Source organism: Haliotis asinina, chromosome 10 (assembly GCF_037392515.1).
Source record: "Haliotis asinina isolate JCU_RB_2024 chromosome 10, JCU_Hal_asi_v2, whole genome shotgun sequence".
In the NCBI taxonomy this organism is placed as follows: Eukaryota; Metazoa; Mollusca; class Gastropoda; order Lepetellida; family Haliotidae; genus Haliotis; species Haliotis asinina.
In genome coordinates, this window is record NC_090289.1 from 33,727,092 (window position 1) to 33,750,292 (window position 23,201).

Sequence of the window (23,201 nt, forward strand, 5' to 3'; positions counted from 1 at the left end):
TATTCTTGTTTCCTTCCTATCATTACAAGTATATTGATGGCTGGAGATATTCTTGTTACCTTATTCCTTCCTATCATTACAAGTATATTGATGGCTGGAGATATTCTTGTTACCCTATTTCTTTCTTTCAGTAGATATGCTTTGATGTGGGCATTATTTATTCATTTGTGCCTTCTCTGCAAGCTCATTGCTGTTACTGGCAGCCAATGATCCATTCAGAAGGTTCCCACCGCAGATTCGTATTTTGTAGTGTCTCTTTCTGCAGGTTTTCAGAAAAGGTTGTTCTCTGATGTTGTCTTTTTGTGTTTTCTATATCTGTTATTTTATTGTAGATTTTAATGTTAACTCAGAATTTACTTGTCTCATAGCTTTTGTGTCAAAATAGGAGTATTGTCTCTCGATGATGGAAATAAAGATAAATAAAATGTATTTAAATTTTTCTGTTGAGTCAAGTTGAAAACTTGTGTACTTATAAACTTTCCTTTGTTCATTATAAATGGTGCAGTGGTAAGGTGTCTGCCTATCCCACAGAAGGCCTGAGTTCAATCCCCTGAGGAGTCACCAAGTATCGGGTCCCAAGTTCAGCACATTTGTATCTTTGGACAAGATACATAGATCCGCATTGCCACAGTTCATCGACTGCACAATGGGTTTGATTGGACCGTCACAGGTCGCTCAAAGATTACCTGACATGACCAGCTATTAGGGTTTGTTTGACTCGATGTAGGAGTTTAATGAACAATACTTAGACTGTACACTAGCACTACAAATTTGTTATAGTCTGATTATTATTACCCCGGATAATCTGAGATGCCTCAGCAATTATTCATCTCGAATAGCTGAATCACATATGATGTAAAGAAATTACTGATGTTTTGGGAATGCAAAACGATAGAAGGGAGATAACTCTAAATGTGTGTTTCTTGTCTGCTAGATTCTATGTCTGAAAATCTAGTATTTGGAAATTGCCTAATATGTTTCATTGTGTTCCCTCACCCTTCATCATGTTCACAGAGAGTATATCAGCCCAAATTCACCTCAAGGTCAGTGAACAACTTATAATGCTCGACTTTTCAGATTCCTAGTGTCAGCAGGTACACACAGTACTATAGAGAAAAACGTCTATGGTGGTACACTGTTTACAAAAGTATAATTAATTCTAAAGAAATCCAACCTATAGAAATCCGGGTTAGACCTGATCTTCAGCAGCCCATGCTTGTCGTAAGAGGTGACTTAACGGGAGCGGGTGGTCAGGCTGGTTGACTTGGTTGACACAGGTCATCATATCCCAGTTATGTAGATCAATGTTCATGCGGTTGGATAACAGGATTGTCTGTTTACAGACTGCCGCAATATAGCTGGAATACTGCTGAGTGTGGCTTCAAACTAAACTCACTCACACATTAAAGAAGTCTAGACTCAGCATAAACATGCATCTTTCTACTCACTGGAAAGGAAAATAACAATGAGCGTGCAATTATTGGTGGTCTTACTGTCATATTCCGCCATATTGGGAAACAAACTCAAATTATTTTTAGGACTTCAGAACATGACAAAAGTAGGTTCCTTTGCTGAACTGCAGACAATTTTTGTTATTTTACCATGCCTCTGAAGAAAATCATGAGTTTCACTTTCAGTTATATTTTCTATTTCATATACATATATATATATTCCGATTAAATTAATGTATTTACAAGAGTTCCTGTTGCTGACAAAAAAATAGGGATAGGGAGAGAAATAAAAATTTGATGAAATATTTACTGTTAAATATTTTTTGGGACAATATGGGTTATGAAATATTTCCTGAATTGAACGAGATAGTGTTTGGTAGTATTAAATATTGTTGATTGTTATTCAATATCTTTCTTGTAGTGAAAGGGTTAACCTGGAACAGAAGTCTTCACAAAAATGACAATTTTACTGACAAAAAGATTACATGCCAATGGAAATGAATTGTTTATTTTCACTTGTAACCATTCGCCTTTCAGTTACTGTCACACATATCAAACACACTACATTCACAAACCATGACCATCTGGGAAAGTAATGCATTTTACTATCTAGAGCATAGACCAATAGAAATCCATAAACAAGAATTTTTTACGCCAAGGGAGATAACCCCATACAGGTACTCAAAGAGTTGTCTTCTCATGATATATTAACTACTCTTAAGGTTCCACTACACTATATCAATATCACATGCTGCCCGAGCGAGGACCGTATGGAAACAACTCAAACGGACAGAGGCCTGTGACAGCTGTGATTGGATGAAATAGTGTAAGATGTGTATGTGTTTTAAAAGCACATCCACCCTGTTATTAAAACTGACCACAATTTTAAGTATTTAGTGCTGTCATTTTTATCACCATGGGTTATGCTTATGTGTGTACCTATATTTTGAAGTAGGTGACATTCGGTGCGGAGCTGGGGGTTGATGTGTTCCGCTTCCTGTGCTTGGCAAATGTGCCGGACAAGTTGGCCACAACTTGTGTTTTATTGTAGTTTAGAGGCCAGACAGTGCCCATGTGTACATGGAATGGCTGTTGATAGCCTGGATATTTTTTAAAAAAATATAAGGTTACTATAGAAGTCTATGGGAAAACATTTGGTGTTGTGTAACCTGTAGGGTTCGAGCACATTTCAGTAATTCATACTTTACATGCTTTCCTGTGTTTATTTCACCATGGAATCAAGTCAGTATGAATGTGGAGGCAAATTTAAAGGTAATGGGAGTAAAGATGGGGCTGTATTGAGTGGAATAGATTGTTCTAGTGTTGTGAATATGAACGTTGCTTCGTTTTGAGGCCAAACAGTGGTAATAGACCCCTATGGTGAGTTCTACCTTTGATTAATGGTTACCTGCTTCTAAATTTGTTGGAACTGATGAATTTGACAACAAAGTAAGCCAAAATCAACACTATTATAACAATGTGAGTGTCTGAGGTTATCCCCTGAGGGTCAAATTAAAGTTAAATGATAAGAAAATCATGAAATATGTTCATTGCACAGCAGAACATGTCACAAACCCTTGTTTTAAATGTAAACATTGAAGCATTTCAGTTCTGTCTGTCTGACCCATTTTGCATGTGAATCAACTTAATTTTCTTTCCTTATTTTAAAAAAAATCCCCCTTTTTAACACATATGACTTTCAAAATTATTTTTTGTTTTATCTGCAACTGTCTCATTGCTGTTTTGGATTTTATGATTTGACATTTAATATAATAGCAACATTATTTTCAGCTTGCAGAATGCCTGTTGATGAATGGGGAGGTGTGTATGCACACATACAGCAGAAACAGAAGCCTTCACATACAATGTGGTATTTCGACAAGCCGGTCTGAAGTCTGTTGTTGACTGCGTCTAATCAAGCACACGCCCTTTTCTTCGATATGTCTTACCACCTCGTAGCAGTTGCAGTACTTGGATATGTAGGTACATACAGTACATTTAAGTACCCCAGTCCAGTTAAAACACCACAATGTCTGACTGGTAACTTCCCCCACTCGGTCGTCGTCATCCATTGGAAGTTTCTGACCATGATCTCTTAATGCCTCACTGTGCAGTATTTCTTTTTGCCAGACATGAATTAAGGGCTGTACATGAACCCAAGAAGTTGATTAGATGTAAATAATAACAATTGACCCTTGTAGAGTGGGTCTGACCAGAAATTTTATTGACATGAGAGTGTGTGATGTCTTTAAATTATCTCCCTTGTTTACCCATATACAATATGTCTTCTTGTCACCCAGTAACCCATAAATTATTGCAGAGAAACACTGGTTTTAGCTGATACTGTCAAATACTGTTAACTGTGAATAGAAATATTCAGTTTTGGGCAGGTTAACCAATAAATTTCCAAAATTATGAGGATATTTCCACTTTGTACCCTCTAAACTGGCTTATACATGAAACTGTCCAGTCTAACAACCTCAAAACAATTCACAGTAAATAGTTTTGATTTCCTGGAAGTTTTTAAAAGTCTTAGCTTGATGAATCAATAGAGTCAAGCATAAGTTCCTATCATGCTGTGGTCAAAAAGTGATTTCATCTGTTTAAGGGGTCATTTGCCTTGATCGACGAACAGGCGGCAGGGTACTCTGATCAGTGTTCCAGACAGCTAGGCATTATGCATCTCCTCACTTAGTACTTTTTGACAAACTTCATCAACCAGCCTTACATATGTCAAGATTCTAAAGCTGCTTAATGTGAAATCTCCCCAATATCTGGCCTATAGTCCATGATTTTGGTCGTTCAAAATATATTCTGGGTTGATATGATCTAGGCAGCCCCAGTCATGTATGGAATCAACCCATGACCCCCTTCTTTTGTGAAATAGGAGTGAACTCCCATGGTATATACATGATTTGAAAACTTTCTCTATGAAAGCAGAAATGCATTTTTGCAAAGCTTTGATGAAGTAGACATGATGTAACTCTTACACCTCTATCAGTGCAGCAAATCTCTTTATTCTCTTGCCATAATAGATATGTTGGACAGAAAAAAATATTGAGGTTTCATGCAGTTTTATTTTTTTTCTGAGAAGTTTCATGTATGTACAGTACATAAATCACAGATTGGCCTTGTGCAGATGCAGACCATTTTTTCTACAGGTTCCACTACACTATATCAATATCACATGCTGCCCGAGCGAGGACCGTATGGAAACAACTCAAACGGACAGAGGCCTGTGACAGCTGTGATTGGATGAAATAGTGTAAGATGTGTATGTGTTTTAAAAGCACATCCACCCTGTTATTAAAACTGACCACAATTTTAAGTATTTAGTGCTGTCATTTTTATCACCATGGGTTATGCTTATGTGTGTACCTATATTTTGAAGTAGGTGACATTCGGTGCGGAGCTGGGGGTTGATGTGTTCCGCTTCCTGTGCTTGGCAAATGTGCCGGACAAGTTGGCCACAACTTGTGTTTTATTGTAGTTTAGAGGCCAGACAGTGCCCATGTGTACATGGAATGGCTGTTGATAGCCTGGATATTTTTTAAAAAAATATAAGGTTACTATAGAAGTCTATGGGAAAACATTTGGTGTTGTGTAACCTTAAGTTATGAAGCAATATGCCATATGGCAGTCCATAGATGGAATCATCTGTGAAGACCTGTTTTGGTAATTGTAGAAACTTCCATCTGGAACCAACCAACATTATATTTTGTTTTATGAACTGAAATTATTTGATTAATTTCACAAGGCTGGAAATTGTACTATACAATACTATAGTACTATACCGTCTGCTCCCTTCTGTCAAGAGGTTCTGTTTGACTAGTCACAGGTTGATTGTACTGCTGTTCAGAGTAAAAATCCCAAATATCTTAATTTTTTCTGATATTGATAAGCCAAAGTTTCATAAGCCTAAAAAGCCTGAAAACACACACTCTGCACTAGACCTTCAGATATGACTTTCTTAGGGGTGTAATAATACGCCAATACAGCATTGTATCCCGATACAAGGCCCACAATATATGATACATTGATAACTCCAGTATTACATTTGATTTCTTGCACAAATTAATACTTATGTAATACTGTAAATTTAGGTAACAACAAAAGCTATTCAAGGATAGTATTTGCTGGTAAGAGTTGATTACCACAGGTAGCAGAACAGACAATGCCACCCATTTGAGTCTCCTTAACGATATCTGAGGTGGGTTTTATACTGCTTTTAGTAATTTTCTAGCAATATCTCAGCAGGGAACATCAGAACTGACTTCATATTGGCAAAAATGGACAGAATATGAACTCAGAGAAAAAAAAGTACTGTCTCATGATGTGAATTGCCTCACACCCATATCATGGGGATACAATCATACTGCAACCATATAAGGGGATACAATAGTATTGCACCCATGTTATTTGGATACAGTTGTACTGCTCTCATTACAGGCACATTTGTATAGCACAGTGTTATTGGGATACAATTGTATTGTACCCTCATGTTCGGGATACAATTATATTGCATCCTTATAATGGGGATCTAAAAGTATGGCTCCCATGCTATCAGAATATTTATCGTATAAGAGCATCACCATATCATTACACCTATAGCATCTATCCTTCACATACTATGCCTACACAAACATCACAGTCACATCCACACCAGTGTCCTGGTATATGTCCAAGGGGCATGAATCAAATTTCACACAATGACCAATGGCTGCAGGTACTCAGGAGAACACTGTTTCGTCAAAACGTGTGTCCTGCTTTCTTGAAGACCTTTTCATCTATCCGCTGACAGAATGCTGTTAGATTCTTGTATTCTTCGATGACTTCAGCAAATCTTCTTACAGGAAGTGCTGTCGTCAGGATTGTAAACAGGTGGCCAAACACCTGTGCATCCAGCTCTGTTGGTCTGTAAACAAACACATGCAAATTACAAACACTGTCTATAACGGTATACAATTTTACGTATATGATGATCACTCCTCCATCTTAATACTTCATGGTCTTCAGTGCTTTCATTGCTCTAATGAATAGCAAGGGAGATCTCATATAAAAAGTTATCTCGCTCAGGAAATGAAAAAAGATTCTTTTTTTCCTAAGGGGGGTTATTTCCCTATATACAAGCAAAGGGAAAGAGGGGGCACCCAAAGTGATGGTAATCAGCAGATCATAGGACAGTTTGTGTTGCCTCTGAAAATCAATAGTATTATTTGGTTTACAAGAATAACAAATAATAGGGTTGGTTTATGCATACGTTACAGAAGTAAAATCAATTTGGGATATGTTGTAACTACATAGTGACTACAATATGGAGTTACACAGTATTAATTGTCAAAGTTACAGAATTCTTGTATTACTTCTAACGATGTTTCAAATAGTAGTAATTCCTGTTAACTTTGTTGAAACCTTGCCTGCAAGTATTTTAGAAACCAAATTTAAATTTCATAAGAACACTGACTGAGTCAATGACCCCAAGGAATATACAAATAGTTCACTACTTGTCTCCAAAGAAGTAAGTCTTCTTATCCAGCCTTTCTGACAGCGCTTGACAGCAGGTTCTCACGTCGTCACACACCTGCAAACAGAACAGACTGAATAATGCTATATGTTGTCTAATGTCACACTAGGCAATATTCCAGTTATGTGATGGAAGACTGAAAATAATGAGGTCTGGACTAGGCAGTCCATTGATTGGTAAGATTTGATCTACAATATTTTGATTCACTGATGTATTAACCACATCAGTGAGCCTGATCCACTTAAACATTAATCATCTCTAACAACATCTGAACCATGAACCATTAGTCTCCTCTAATAACACCTGATGATCAGAACCATTAGTCTCCCCTAATGACACCTGATGATCAGAACCATTAGCAGCCTCTTATGACACCTGATCATCACAATACCCTATGGATGAAAAAGTATGCTCTTAACACAGTACAGCACGTACTGCGGTACAAGGCCTTTGGTTCAGTCTGTTTCAGTTCTGCATATGAGATCATAATGCCAAAAACTGAGCCAAGTGCCAAACGTGGACATATTTTTTTGATAAACTAATTAGATTTCTAGACATTCTAGAAAAAGGTATAAAAAGGTTAAAGGTCACATGCAACGTAAAACACAACTTTGCAAATTCTGGTACCTTAAGGTATGCACTTACCGAAACAAATCATAAAAAATGCCAATTCAACCTATAAAGTTGGAAAAAACGCGATGAAAAAAAACCCCGCGAAATTGGAGTTCAAACGTTTCACTAAATTCCCCCCATCGCTGGGGGGAAAACTGGTTTCAACAGCTGTGCTGCGCTGCGTCCATAACGCATGCGCAGTGAATAGGTTCGCGGAGCTTGAAACAGTATGCATGCCCAGCGTCTGTGGTCGTGAGCAGTAGTCTAATCTTGGTTGTGTACACAAACAAGTAAATAATCTACTCGTTACGTAAAACAACTTGTTGATTGTAGTAAGCAGTTTCTGTCACAGAGAAAGCTGAGTGTCTGGTTTGTTCACACCCATACGTCTGTCTGCCTGTCTGCTAAAGACAACATGCAATACACAGTTTCAATCATTGACCACATGCAATTTGAACTTAACACCTATCAGACTATACGACATAAAGAAAATAAGTTGATTTATGACTCGTGCACCCGAGTCCCATGTCTGCCACATTATGTAATTAGGCACGTGTGATACATATGACATGTTTTTATGTCTGTGGGTTGCAAACAAACTACACTCATTTTTTTCGGATGACTGAATCTGACGGAAACTGGTGCAAACTCTTGTCACTTTCAAGTCCTGCTTTGTACTTTGACGGATGACAGATTCCAGTCACGCAGTAGTTTACTATCTCTACTGACATGATTTTTAATTGGATCGAGCGCAAATTCAGAGGACATGTATTTTCCAAACCCAGCATCTCTATATACATTCTTCATGGATAACTTCTTTTAGTGTATATGATTTTGCTTGACAACAGTATATGAATCCATACTGAAACGACGCATCAAATACACAAAAAGAAGTTGTTATCCATAAAGAATCTTACTTTCTTGCGACTGGCTATACTTCTAAAATGCCCACCAAACAGATCATCTGTCTGTACACACAATGAACCCTCAGCATATCAGCAAATGAAACAGCCAATCAGAAGCCGTCATTACACTTGTGTGCACATCCACCCGCTATGAATGGGTTCGGTCTCCCGAGCGCTTCGTTTCGGGCTAAGTAAGCCCAAGTACAAAATATTGCACTTTTGAATCGCGATTGTACGCTTAGAATTTTGTTTATTTGTTTATTTAAAAGCAGCAATGTATATTATATGTCATGAATAAGTGATAAGTGTGTTTTAATTATGTTTGATTTTTTGGTTGCATGTGACCTTTAATAAAAGGATGGTAAGAAATCCATTATATTATAGTGAACTACTGGTTCTGCTAATACAACACTACACCATTTTATCCTTACAAGACCACATGCTTCAGCAGGATATTTGTCAGATGAGGATTTCCAACATTTACAAAAGCCAGAACTAAACAGTATCACAACAGCCTGTAAAGTTACTAAACATGTTGTAAAGTTGAAATCACTGTCACGGTGTGTTTTCATGCAATGATGTGACATGATATGTTTACTCTAGTACTGATAAAAGATGGCATACTCGCCACTCCTCAGTACTCCGTGACACCTCATCTAAGGACACTCTCAATCTAATATTTTGTCAGTCAAAGTTCACAAAATGATGAAACCAAATTAATGTTTCAACTTCACTCCCAAAATTAGATGTGACTATCATGTGTCTGCCAACAGCCTCTTCTTTGGAACACACTCTGAACATGTGTACTGCAATATGTATTGGATCACCGCGTATGAATCATGATATGTATGGATCTGTGTTCTAATACTGTTTTACCCCATGTAGCACGCACACAGATCTAGAAATTAAAAATTGGATAGTGTATTACTTCATCTACAGTCTTCTTGCCCCATCCCAGGCTGCTGAGTCGAGCCCGGACCTCTCTCTGCTTCTTGAATGGCAGCACACGATTAAGAGGCCAGGGATGCATGCATCCATATCTCGGCTTGCTGACCTAGAGAGCGACATACCAGTATGTAATGTTTCACGATGTACATTCGTTTTGGGCCAATAAAACATTATGATTTTACTTTTTGAGTAGGCATGATTCTTTTCTATTTTTTGTAAAAAAATATGACCGACAGATCTGTAAGACAGGAAATGAAACTTGTCTGTCTTTAGCATGTAACTTTACTCAATGAACATGCTTTAGATATGTATAAAAACAATGTTTGAGTGGACTAGCCAATTTTGCACATGCTGCCAGATGACTTGCAATCAGGTTTGTATCCAGAGGCACAGGGATGTGTTGTGAAATATCTCAGTACTTTTACTTTATTGAACAATAATTTATTGGGAGAGAAGGCATTGGATCAAATATGGAACTTGAAAGTAGTTCCTCTCATTTGAACATGGATTGGATCATGATACAAAATATATAGTTAACATTTTATAATCGCTACTGAAAGTTATGTGATAAATTAGAATTATGTATTGACTTTTAAGACTTAAGAATACACTCACCTCTTCTGATACCTGTTGATCACACCAGGCAAGGTATAACTGAAAAAGTAGAACAGAATCAATTACAATCAATACTATCCTGTTTGTAGCATCTACTCTCCATTCACAGCTTGTTAATAATTCAATACTGAAAAGCACTGCATGTGTTCTGGGAATGACATCCAAGGGATTGATAGCATGAGCAATGATCTCCATACATATATCCCCCTGTACTCACCTCTGCATTTACTAGCAAGTTGTCAACGAGAGCCATGTAGGCCCGCATTTCAGACTTTTCCTGTTCATCAAGATGTCCGCTTATCTGGAATCCCTGAAATGTTACGTGTTTGAAAATATTTTCTTCTTGCAATCGTTGATCATTAAATTGTTTTTCAACTGACTCATAGAAAACAAATTCATGCGATATGTGTTACTTCCATCATGTCGATGAAAAAGTTTATGTTTTTTGTTGGTTTAGCAATAATACACGTAGCACTATTCCAGATATGCTGTATTCAAAATTGGATAAATCCGTTGCATGTTATCAGTTTTGTTCTTGTCAAAGATTCAGGAATGGAGATATGAAAAGGTATTAACAGTTGTTTTTATATGAATAAAAGGCAAAAACTGTTATATCACGAACCCTTGTGTTGACGAAGGCTACAATGGGATCCAGTTCTGACACAAGGAAGGCCCCAACTCGGATGAAGGGAACTTTACCTGTTAAATATAACGCTGAGTAAGAGAGACACCGAGAGTGAGTGAGTGAGTGAGTGAGGCGAGGCGAGGCAAGGCGAGGCAAGAGACACCATAAATGGGCTTCACACATTGTACTCATATTTGGAATTGAACCTGGATCCTAAGCATGAAAAACAAATGCTCTAACTTATGTACATCTTTAAGTCTATCCCACTTATGTACAGTATATAGCTTAAATAGCCACATGCACTAGAACGGATGACATACATTGTATGTCAACTTCATTATTCACAAAGAGGACTGATGTTTCAAGCAAGTCATTTACAGGGCTGTGTAAGAAGGCATACATACAGATGCTGGAAGAGAGGTGATATCACCAGGCAGGGTAACAACAAGCACCATCTACTGTGGACTGGCCTTAACGAGTAACAGTGGTGATAGTCACCTGAGGGAGACATCTCCTCCGCGTTAGTCCGCAGCTCCACATTGAAGTTGAGTCCACACATGTGGAGAAATGTCTTGACACTCAAACACTGGGCATAGTCCGGAAATGTGATCTGTTCCACTATACAGAAACATATGGTTAACACGGTTGCAGCATCAAGTTAGCTCTATTTCCTTGTACATGTATCCAACCATTATTTTCAGCAGCTCGTGGCTGCCTATTTTAAATAATTACACAACTAAAATTGTATCATCCTGCAACCTGTTTTTGTCTGGTGCAACAAGTTCATTAGCTGAGGTTGCACTGGAGACAAGTAGGTTTAATTTCCTTAAATCAAAACCTGCAACAGTAAAACCTTGTTCACTTGAACTCCATCAAATTGATCTGGTTGACATGTCATTTAAACACTATGGATGGTTAAGAATTAGTACTGACATTTGTATAACTTTAGCAAATGGTCATGCTTATGAAATATTCTACCACGGCTACGTGAAATTCTTGAATTTGATGGATCAATCAATAAAATCAGGCGGTATCAGTCTGGATTGAAAATGCGTCTGATTTCATGAAGCTTTAGGTCGCACATATACAACACTGCCATACTACTTCAGCTTGACCACCAACATGTCTAATATCAATCAACACAACAGACGTGATGGAACTGCTCACACTAAATGTTCGGTTCCAAATGAAATTTAGAGACCATCAATTCTACATAACATTCATTTAATTTCTCAAAACAGTATGGTAATCACCTAATTAATGATCGGTATAACTTCAAGTTGTGTTTCATGTACCAATATAGTATTTACAATATATCAACATTTTACAAGACATCAGATAAGTAAGTAAAAAATCTGAGTAATATAAATGTATTATTTTACCAAGATAAAATAATGAAAATGAACTAGTTACCTTGATATGGTTGGAAAAGGGCTGCATTGTCTGGCCAGGGTTCTGTAGCTGTAAGACAAAAGGCTGTGATGTACAGACGTGACTCTGAATAAGAAAAAAAGCTGCTCCTAGCATGTCCTGGCATCTTAATTCTAAAAGTTAACCAGGGGTCAACATAATTTTTCAACATCAAGAGCACATAATCCTTATTTTTTTAATACAGGAGCACTGGAAAAACCTTAAGACTACATACACAGCACTGATTGGAATTTAATAGAATATCAGTAATCTTGTGCAGTGTTTGCCACGACGTAGAAAACCTGCATGCTTTTTGACTCTCAAAAACATGTCATTGACTCCCGCTCATGACACTAGGGACTCCTAAATTTTTAGGCTCTGGGCAAACACTGCTTGTGTTTCGTGCACCACAACATTGCTACTAATGTGCATAATGGTCAGTGAATAATATCTTTAGTCTGAGTAAACTTAGTCCCTCTCCACCACTGAGTCTAACAAAACCTAGTAGAAGGTCGCGTCAGGTAACCTCTGAGTGACCAATGACCGTCCAATCAAATGCGAGACGGCTAAATAGATTTAACCAATCAGACAACTGCTACTTTTAAGGGATCAGAGGGACTTTTAAGTTATTCAGGTCACTGACAAAGATCTCTCCACAAACAAAATCCACATATAACACAATTATTTGACCTGCAGTATATATGCTTTGGGGATTCTGTTGACTTGGTTACCATTAGCTAATATTTCCGCAAGATGCCATCCTTGAATGTTGCCAAAAACACCATTTTCAGGGACTGTTTACTCACAGTTGTCATAGTTGTAAGTGCGCTGTGTGCATCACCCAGAAGCGAGCGTACGCTAAATAGCACTCGGAATCGTTCAGGTACGAACCGTTTCGAGATAAAAAGTTCAAAAGCTATGTGCGAATGTCAACTTTCGGGATTTGGTTAGTTGTGTTGTGATTGGTTAATCTCAAAGGTTACCTGACACGACCTCCAATAAGGTTTTGATAGACTCGGTAGAGGAATGTAACAAAAAGTACTGAGGATAAGTTTACTGAGACTGATTATACCTTTAAAGATAATTACATCTGTACAAGATTCTAAAACCATACATCATTCCTGTGGTGCATATCTGCTACGATTTCTAAATTATTTCCTACCGTTATGTGAATGATTTAAATTATTTCTGCACATACACCAATATGGCCCTTATCTCAAGCCCTGGATAAGTATCACACTTGATGTTGAGATTCTGAACAGCTTTCCAGCCAGTGTTTGTAACATAACAAGGATACAAGAGTGAAGAATTTCAGCATATGTAACATATGTTATATTTGGGATCTCACTTCCTCAGTAAAATAGAGATTCTTGTAGGTTTGTTGGGTTGAGTGTCATCTGGGATTGAAATCTACACTCTCAGAGACCAGGTTCTTGAGAGGCATGTAGAAGTTGGCATTCAGGAATAAGACAAAATGTTATGGATGTCCACTTCTTCATTGTTGACACATTTTTCTGGGCTATTCCTTGCCCCTTGCGTTGTGTAAACAATAAAAAAGAAGTTGACATCCATAACATTTTGTCTTATTGCTGTGACCAGACATGGCTGTATTCCAATCTGCTTTAGTAAATGTATGTGTGTACAGAGACACTTTTGACAATTCTGCTGTGCAAGATAACAGTGACTAAACAATCAATGTATTGTTGGTTAATCATTTGATTTAATTCTTTTGCAACTCTCATGTCCTTTCTTCTCTGCACTGATATGTGCATAATACACAACATGTAATACATTCAGCAAATCATATATTTATGTAACCCTGTCTTTGACTGAATAATTACACCACACTCAAAAATGTCTCATGAGAGCCTCTGACTGCTTCAATATATATATATATATATCCTTGACACTCCCAGAGGCATGTGGCATCTTCATCAGTAGAAGATGTAACGAATATGTGAGATGGTCTCCTGTTACATGTATGACTACCTGCAGGGTGGGTCACACATTCGCGTGCCTGCCTGATCACAGACAGAGAAATTCTGCATGTCACAAAAAACATGCATCTAAAGTGTTATTTATGAGAATAATTGAACAATATTTGCTACAGTCATTCATAGATGTTCAAGTTGTTGGATGACATGAATGAAAATGTAAAAAGAGGACTTTAAATAGTCAAATACTGACAAAAATGTGCAAAATATACGCAAAATTCGGCAATATCCAACAGCAAATTTCACCTATGTGCATGTTATTCAGAAAGTTACATTTAGTATTTTCTGAAAGCTCATTCATAGTAGATTCAAATACATGTATATATGCAACTTTCCATGCACATCAACGCAAACCCATATGTTAATGTGTTGAGACATGTTTACTTTCTTCGAAACAGTCACGCTTTGAAGTGAATGGGTTTTTTTAGATATTCTATATACAATATAGTCAAAGTAATCTGAATACTGTCACTACAAATTAATACTTGCAGAAAAGTGACTACCTGAGCATCAAATAAACGGCGACACATACACTGTAAGCATAGGGCTTATACAATAAAACATGAACGACAAGAAGGGTTTAGTAATTGTTGTCTTTTACTGAGGCTTCTACAACATTAGGAACTGAAAGAGTTCCACCCGTACAATTCGCTTTATGTATTCAAAATAGATTGGAAAATTCATACAAAACCAGAGGGGTTTGTAAAAATGACATCATCATGTATATATTAGATGATGACGGACAATGTGTCGGGAAAGTTTAGCGAAAGGAAATCATTCCCACATGGCCTGGGCCACAATATACCGGCATTGAGTTTTACCATACACGTCATTGTAGATTCCTACTAAATTTGTGCAAATATCATGTCATACCCCCCAGTTCAGCCTGCATAGTTTCAACGACCAAAGATGCCATAATGAAAACTGTTCAGCCGTTATTGGCTTTGCTGAGAGTTCAATGTCAAACTGTACACTAGGAGGCGGCCATGACACTTTACAGCGCCATCAACTTCCTTTGACGAATGTTTGCGAATAAATTCTAAATTTAGTAACTGGACACGGAGACACGATTGGCTGGTATTTATAACATCTCTCGCCGGTTTATAAAGGTTCTATATTCACATGTTACGTTAATTCAGCTTTGAAGCGTTGTGATATATGGTGCTTTGAGACATGGCCTCGTAAGTGAACGTATTGTTAATACACTTAGTTGATATGCGTATGTTAAGTGATAGACACATGCCCTAATTTGTGTTTTTTTGCAGAATTTTATTAAAACTTCATATACTTTATACGAGTATTCGCTTAAAGGTAATTATTTCTCTTTGTACACCTGACAGTTAAGAGTGGTTTTGTCAATAAGTATCTGGGCTGATTTTGTAATAATTGTTGTTTATTTGCTTAGTTATTGCTTGTTTGCCTATCTATCTATCCATCCATCCATTCATCCATCTATCTATCTATCTGTCATGAACATGCATTATCATACACTTACAGTAAAATGCAGCATTTGAAGCTTGTGGTTGTCGGTGACGGTGGAGTTGGGAAGAGTTGTCTCCTCATTGCATACAACACAGGCTCCTTCCCAGCATCCTACATTCCAACTGTGTTTGACAACTACAGCTCTGACATCAAGTTCGACGGCAAGTTTGTAAACCTCGCCTTTTTCGACACAGCGGGGCAGGTAATTAAAGCAGTCTTGATTTGTCCGTGTTTCAAAGAATGTCTAGTTTAGACTCAAATGTTTGTCGCTTAATGAATAACATGCCAGCCGTACGTATGGAACAGTGATGAAGATCGACACATCACAGATTATTAGATCAGAAAAAAACAAAATTTAATTAAACGATTTGGATCGTCAGTGTGTTAAAGATTGTTGAATGATCGAACACGGGATAAGACTTTGGGGGCATGGTGGGCGAGCTGGCTAAGGCTCCAGGCTAGTGATCCAGCGAGGTTGAGGTTTCAGGATCAGGATCGAGCCCACCTGTGACCGGGTGTAAAAACCTTGGAGTCAACTTTGTGTGAAGATTCTTTCAGTGTTGTCACAACCCCTAGTGTACAGTACACAAACCTGTGCATTTAAAAGAACCCACGAATCCGTTGGTATATGACCACATGGTGGCCACATGAACACGTGCATACACCAAGTTGCGGGTACAGCAACCTGCAGTAAACTTGGACAAAGTGCTGTGACTATGTGTCCCAGTCCACCCAGCTGTCAATTGGGTACCTCGTTAGGATGAGAGAACCACACTAAACACGGTGCGCCTAGTGGCAGCAAGAGTTGTATACTCCCCAGGGAGTTGAGATTGAGATACGATGTGCTGTTGAAATTGACATCCAGTGATCGAGGGTAAAATACCAGGGCCTTGAGCAGGCACTAGTGCGTGGGGTGGCGGAACACGTATCCCTGCACACCCCCATATGATATGCAATACAGAAATGTTAATTTTCCTGTCCCCAGGAAGACTATGACCGGCTCCGCCCCTTGTCCTACCCTGGGACCGATGTGTTCTTACTGTGTTTTGATGTCAAGAACAGAAGCTCCTTCGAGAACATACGAGACAAGTGGTACCCGGAAGTACAGCACCACTGCCCTAACACGCCCCAAATACTTGTCGGTTGTAAAACAGGTTAGCAATATACGTTCTCACATAATTTCAGTTATTGTTTGATATTTATTCAGTTTTTCAGACATATGTTTTCATATGGATATTAAACATCATCAAGTAATTATTACACTTATTAGGAGAGACTCAAACTGGGGTCTTCACTTACGGCTTATCTGCCGCTCTTAATGAGTGTGTGAATTTGGTTTAACGCTGCATTTATGGGATGTCAGTTATTATATAGCGTTTTACCTCTAACAGCTGCTGGAGATGTGTTATTACAATTATTAAAGGGTGCTCTCTAAATAAAGACAGCAGATGGGTTAAACCATTGCACTCATGTGTCCTTGCACTCTTGTTATGAGGCACAGTAATATCTTTGCAGACCATGAGACTTGCAAGAAATATATCAGGACGGGTTTGAATCCAAGATGATCCCTTTTCTGAGCGCCACACAACCGTTTTACTTGTTGGTGTATCAAGCGTTGTAAAGATTCTATTTACCTGTTTGTCTTTGTTCAACAATATTGATATCTTGTAGCAATGTATGCCGATTTTCAGATTTGCGACGAGGCGCTAGAGACAAGACAGCAGTGTCGTGGGAAGAAGGTACGGCATTAGCGAAGTCACTTGGCATGACGTACTTTGACACCAGTTCTCTGGCCTTGACTGGACTGAAGGAATGTTTTGAGGGAGCTGTAAGTGTTTTTTTAAGCTTCATTTATGATACTGATTTTTGTTGGTTTTGTTTGTCCGTTGTTTAACGCCGCCCTCAGCAATAGTCCAGCTATATGGCGTCGATCCACAAATAATTGAATTTGGATCAGACAGTCCAGTGATCAACATCACAAACAATGGAAAACAATGTGTCAACCAAGTCAGCGAGCCTGATTACCCGATCATTTAGTCACCCCTTACGACAAGCATGGGTTGCTGAAGATCAATTCTAACCTGGACCTTCATGGATCTTGATGGGATTTTGTGAATTTGGCTTTATTTAGCAATATGCCAACTATAACACAGCGGGGGACACCAGATATAGGCGTTACACCTTGTACCCACACTGGGATTCGAACCTGGTTATCTGCACGATGAGTTAACGCTTTAACCAGTAGGTCACTCCACCGCCCTAGATTCAAATGGAACATATGGAAGCAGACTTTGTATAATATCTGCTTGTACACAATACCATAAATGGTATTAGTGGTGTGGAGTGTATAAAGATCATGTGTCTTTTTCAGGTCAGATCTGGACTGAACAAACCAGCACCATCGAAGAAGGGTATGTTCTTCGGGAAATCCAAGAAACCCCTGCCTCTCCCACCAGTGATGCCCCCGGCCGGTATGTTCGCTCCACACCACATCAACAGTACCTGAAAAGTGTTCTCTCCATACTTAGCAAGACCAAACAGTGTTTGTTATATTGTGGAAATCACGCAATTGTAGTGGACGATACTATATTAGTTATCTCCCTTCTGAGAAAAACCAAACAAAATGGATTAGTGAGTTGAGATGAGCGCCATTTGAAAAAAATGTCAGTTAGATCGTGCTATCAACTTGGATAATTGGGTCAATCAGAACCATTATGAAATTCCAAATTTTTATCATCGCATCCATGTTCCGCAAAGGGACGTAAATACATACTGTTTTCACATTCCTTTTGGACCAGTGCGAAAACAAAATATGAAAAATAACAGCACTGTAACCGAACTGTCGTCACTGATACATGCATATATTCGTCATCGCATAATGATTGATTACTGAACTGTAGAATCAGCTTCGTTAATTATTGAGATATTCGTATCAATCATCGTATCAATCATCACTCTACTGTTAAAGGCCTAGCACCATGGATTGAGATAGAAACGTCTAAGTTTGCTGACCACTGGTACCAACTCCTGGAGGACCCCAAGTTCTCGGACGTCACCTTCCTCCTGGGTGACAGACACCAACTGGACGCCCACAAGATCATATTGTCCTCAGCCTCAAAGTACTTCGCCCAAATATTAGGGTTGCCATTCACTAGAAAGGTGAGGAGTCATTCTGATACCAAATAACGTTCGTTGGCCTAAAGTCTGACGCATTACTACATGGAGGTTTATGTGGTTGAATTTAACGTCACACTAAGCGATAATCCAGGATACTCTGTGAGTAAATATAAGCTAATTAAACGATTTGGATCGTCAATCTAACCATGTTAGACTGTAATTGACATTAGGAATATCAATCCAAGCAATCTGACTGGATCACATGCGAGTCTGACCATGTCATCCGATCCCCGTAGACCTCTGTCATTAATAGCACTAGATGTTGAAGATCAGATCTGACCCGAATCTTCTCAAAGTGATTTTACGAGTAAATATTTTGTTCATATATTTTGCAAGTAAATATTACCGAGAAAGCGTTTTCATATTCAGACCAATCAGCTGTCAAAGATCAAGGAAACAGATGCCATGACCCGGGAAGACCTTAACTCAGGCAAGGTGGAGGGCATCACTTTTGTGTCCGACACAGACTGCAAAACCAACCCAGGTCATGTGACTATTCAGCTGAGTGCTGACATCACGGCCGCCATATTTACACACGTACTGGAGTTCCTCTATACGGGTAAGCCTAGTTTCTAAAGAGTGAATTGTTTTACGTCACCTGCACCTGCTTTGGTATGCAATGACAGAGTTCAATCACGTGGCACCATTTTGATATCCAGATCCTTTCTTAAAATCATTTTGCCTTAAGACACTTTGAATACTTCGGCTCATGTGACAGGCTTGGGTTATCGAATATCAATTCTAACCCACATCTTCACGGTTTCGTTAGAAGATCGATGCTTATGAAGATGTATCGCATTTTAAAATATTGTTTCTGTTTTGCAGGAACCCCCCGACTGCCGGATAACGTCAGTGAACAACGGCTGGAAGATCTCATCAGGGTGGCCAAGATCTTCAAACTTCCACAACTGGTGACGATTTGCCGCAATGTGTTGAAAGACGAAGACTTTCTCAACCCTAGCATCGGCACCTTTCTCAACGACAAGACGGCTGCCAAGATGAAGGAGTTATACTTCAACCAGCCTGAGTCAGCAGATGTTGTTTTCAATATTGGAGGTATGAATGGAGGATATTCCGTTATTAACAGTAACAAACATGACGATTGGTTAACTTTAGATGTGAATAAAATTCATGCATTTCCTATCTTTAAAGACATGGTGTATACAGTAGCATTACATTATTATGTGCACATACAAATAGATGGCAGCAAAACAATGAAAAGTCTTTTATTAGTTGTTTCATAATTGTTCTTAATACTGTTCATAATATATTCCGCAAAAGAAACTGACTGTATTTTGTCGTTTTTCAGGACTGGAAGTGTACGCTCACAAAGTTGTCCTCATGTCCCGATGTGACGTCATGGCCGCCATGTTTGGAGGTGCTTTCATGGAGGCTTTTCAGTCAGGGCAGTGCAAGGTATGTCACAGCAGGGTGGTATTTCGAACATTGTGTATTGCTCACACATCAGTATTCACTTGTACAGTGAAACCCCCCTGTCTCTAAACCACGGTGACCAGAGAAATAGTTCGAGTTATCCGGACTTACCACAGACATTAATCATGTACAATGCTAAATTACATCCTTAACTGTGGTAATTCATGTTGTAGGATGGTATGTGTGCGTGTGTTGGGGGGGGGGGGGGGGGGGGGGGGGGGGTTGCGTCCGTGCGTGCGTGCATAGATATATACATACAGATATCGATGTATATAGACATCATAATTTATACACGTTTTATGTAAGTAATACATTTATGGTTATCTAATTGTATAAATCGGCTTCTTCGATATTTTGAGAGTTGTATATAGCTGCGGACACTGTTCTTCAAAGAAAATGTGATAAAAGGTTCTTTTGCCAGTCATTAGGCTATACTTGTTAAAAAATGTGTGTCATGTATGTGTGTCAAGTTTGTAGGTCGAGTTCAAAACATTGAAAACCATTATCATCTGTATTTATGTGTTTGGATTGACATAGAAACTGGCTACATTGACTGTAGAACAAACTTGATTTATTTTCAGTTTGTCCAACCATGATAGTGTTTCGTTTATTATGATCTGCTTGTAAATACACTCGTTCTGGTCTAGTAATTATGTGCCATGTGTGATCTGAAAAATACACTGATCAGTTTGGCTACAGACTCGAGTGTAATTGTTTAGGGTTTTGTTTTGCAGCTCAAGATTCAAAACACAACCTGTGAGTGTCTCCTGGCGTTACTGGAGTATCTCTACACGGACCACGCCCCCATTGAAGGCGGTGATGCTGTCGGGATATTGGTCCTGGCGGATGAATACTGTCAACCTCGCCTCTTGAACCTGTGTGAGTTGTACATCACCAAAGAAGTTGACCGGAGCTGTACCAAGAACATCGAGAAGGCCGAAATTGATGTCATCGGTCTCTTACTCACAGCTCAGGTAGGGATGTTTAACATCATCATGATGTCATTAAACAACACCCATTTCCTCATTCAAGAAGTAAAAAATGACCAACGCCACTGATTGATTGACTAGGTCAATGATTGTCTTGTGTCAATATTAAATGTTTATTTGAATATTGCTGGAATATTTCAACAATGTGACAATCCGGAGTCTTGGGCCAAATGATGTAATAGTCTTCTCCCAAATCTATAGCTGTAAGTTCAAGTCCAAAGTTCTTGGTGTGTCATCGCCATCAATACACATGTTTACGTGTAGCCCTTCTGAAATATGCTTCACATCACCACAACAAAGCTGTGACATGAAACTACTCAATCATTCATCATGGTCTCTCTGGCAGTAGTAGAGTTCGCGCCTAATGTCAAGTATATGAATATTGCTCAATGTCGCATCAGCAACTATTTAAGGCATAGATATCTCGGTTATGTAAAATTACTTTACCTTATGTTATCTTGTCAATTATTAACTGTAGACATTTATATGATCTGCAGCTTCACAACGCCTCCCAACTGTCTAAATGGTGCTTACACTTCATCTCGTCCAACTACATTGCGTTCTCCGAGAGGTCAGAGTTCACACTGTTGAAAGGAGACAACAAGGCCCACGTGGAGGAGAACCGATGGCCGCCATTGGCCTACCTAGAGGAAGTGGAGGAGTATGAGAAGAAGGTGGCCAAACTAGGAGGAACATGCTCAGTCATGTGATCAGCTGCACAAACAAGATTTGTCACCAGAAGCTTGGGCTGGCCGCGTGCATCACACATAAGATACTCTCATCACGTGACATCTTTGAAAACGACTGTTATGTCGGGTTCAGTTTGGTTTGCGTAAAGCACGTGCTTCACGTGCGTATTCCAGTTCTTTGAAGGAGAGGCTGAAAAACCATTCGCCTGCAGCAGTGAAGGGATGGCTTATGTTGATTCGAAAAGTTGACACATACTTTGTCTGTGAACTTTGCAGCACCATCTCCAGAAAGTCATTTTATGTGTGTTTGTATATATACATGTATATATAATATAAGAGTACGGTGATTTGTTTTGAACAGGACCCGTGAAGGTCCTGGGGTGGAATAGGTCTTTAGCAACCCGTGCTTGCCATGAAAGGCGACTTTGCTTGTCCTAAGAGGCTACTAACGGTATCGAGTGGTCAGGCTCGCTGACTTGGTTGACATATGTCATCGGTTGCGCAGATGTATGCTTATGTTCTTGATCACTGGATTGTCTGGTCCAGATTCGATTATTTATGAATGCGGCGTAAAACTAAACTGACTCACTCACTCCTTTGAACAGCATAGGGACCATAAGTAGGTCGCGAGACCGTAGAACTTCCGGTTGCAAACAATGTCTCACTGTTTCGAATGGTCTCCTGGTTGCCAGCTCATAATCCTTGCAGGAATAACACATTTCCGATCTAACCATCCCCAAATTAGCCAACTGTTTAGACTGTCAACAGTCAAACATGGCTGATCAGGCCCGGTCTGGTAAAGTCATATTTGGAACCAAAACTTGTTCTTGAATACTGGCTGGTCACCAGGAATCTGGTACTGACAGTAGACTGGGTAGCGTCTTCATATCACAAGTTGGCTCGTTCATTAGTACTGGAAGTAGGCCTTGTATGTAAATCTGTAATGAAGCTGTCATATTGTTGCCTTGTGTTTTGTAAACCAATAATTCCATGAGGTTGTGTATTCTATTCTACGTTGTTGGAGTGAAAGAGCTCGTTACATGCATGCATGTATGTGTATACTTGCAATAAACACGAGTAGTCTCATGGTGTTACTGAATCCATAAAGCCATGAAAAACCTGGTCAGAACCGGTCTTCAGCGGCCCATGCTTGTCATAAGAAACAACGCAGGGGATCAGGTGGTCAGGGTCGCTGACTTGGTTGACACACTGTCATACGTATCCCAACTGCGTAGATCTACGCCCATATTGTGGATCGCCCGATTGTCTGGTCCAGACTCGACTATTTAGTACAGATCGCGACTATATAGGTGGACTATTACCGAGTACGGCGTTAAACAACAAAC

At 39.0% G+C, this 23,201-nt stretch overlaps 2 protein-coding genes across 3 annotated transcripts; one reads left to right on the plus strand and one right to left on the minus strand.

Moving 5' to 3' along the window:
* Positions 1-1,480: 1,480 nt before the first annotated feature.
* On the minus strand, positions 1,481-15,108 carry LOC137297714 (metaxin-2-like). 2 transcript variants are annotated; one of them, XR_010957696.1, is made up of 10 exons: positions 14,958-15,108; positions 12,094-12,141; positions 11,179-11,298; positions 10,678-10,754; positions 10,273-10,365; positions 10,056-10,094; positions 9,421-9,546; positions 6,956-7,032; positions 5,060-6,366; positions 1,481-2,167 (listed from the first exon to the last, which is right to left on the minus strand). XR_010957696.1 is itself a non-coding variant. In XM_067829647.1 (9 exons), the coding sequence occupies exons 1-9, from the start codon at positions 14,998-15,000 to the stop codon at positions 6,201-6,203; spliced, it is 789 nt and encodes a 262-aa protein (XP_067685748.1). In that variant the 5' UTR covers positions 15,001-15,108; the 3' UTR covers positions 4,453-6,200. The 2 variants fall into 2 exon arrangements, 1 of the variants encoding a protein (XP_067685748.1); XM_067829647.1 differs by lacking the exon at positions 1,481-2,167 and having other exon boundaries at positions 4,453-6,366.
* Positions 15,109-15,216: 108 nt separating this feature from the next.
* On the plus strand, positions 15,217-22,940 carry LOC137297973 (rho-related protein racA-like). Its single transcript, XM_067829980.1, has 11 exons — positions 15,217-15,265; positions 15,582-15,768; positions 16,552-16,720; positions 17,258-17,394; positions 17,938-18,037; positions 18,535-18,725; positions 19,113-19,302; positions 19,569-19,799; positions 20,053-20,159; positions 20,912-21,151; positions 21,664-22,940. Exons 1-11 carry the CDS (start codon positions 15,258-15,260, stop codon positions 21,874-21,876), a joined length of 1,773 nt encoding a protein of 590 aa, XP_067686081.1. The 5' UTR covers positions 15,217-15,257; the 3' UTR covers positions 21,877-22,940.
* Positions 22,941-23,201: the final 261 nt, after the last annotated feature.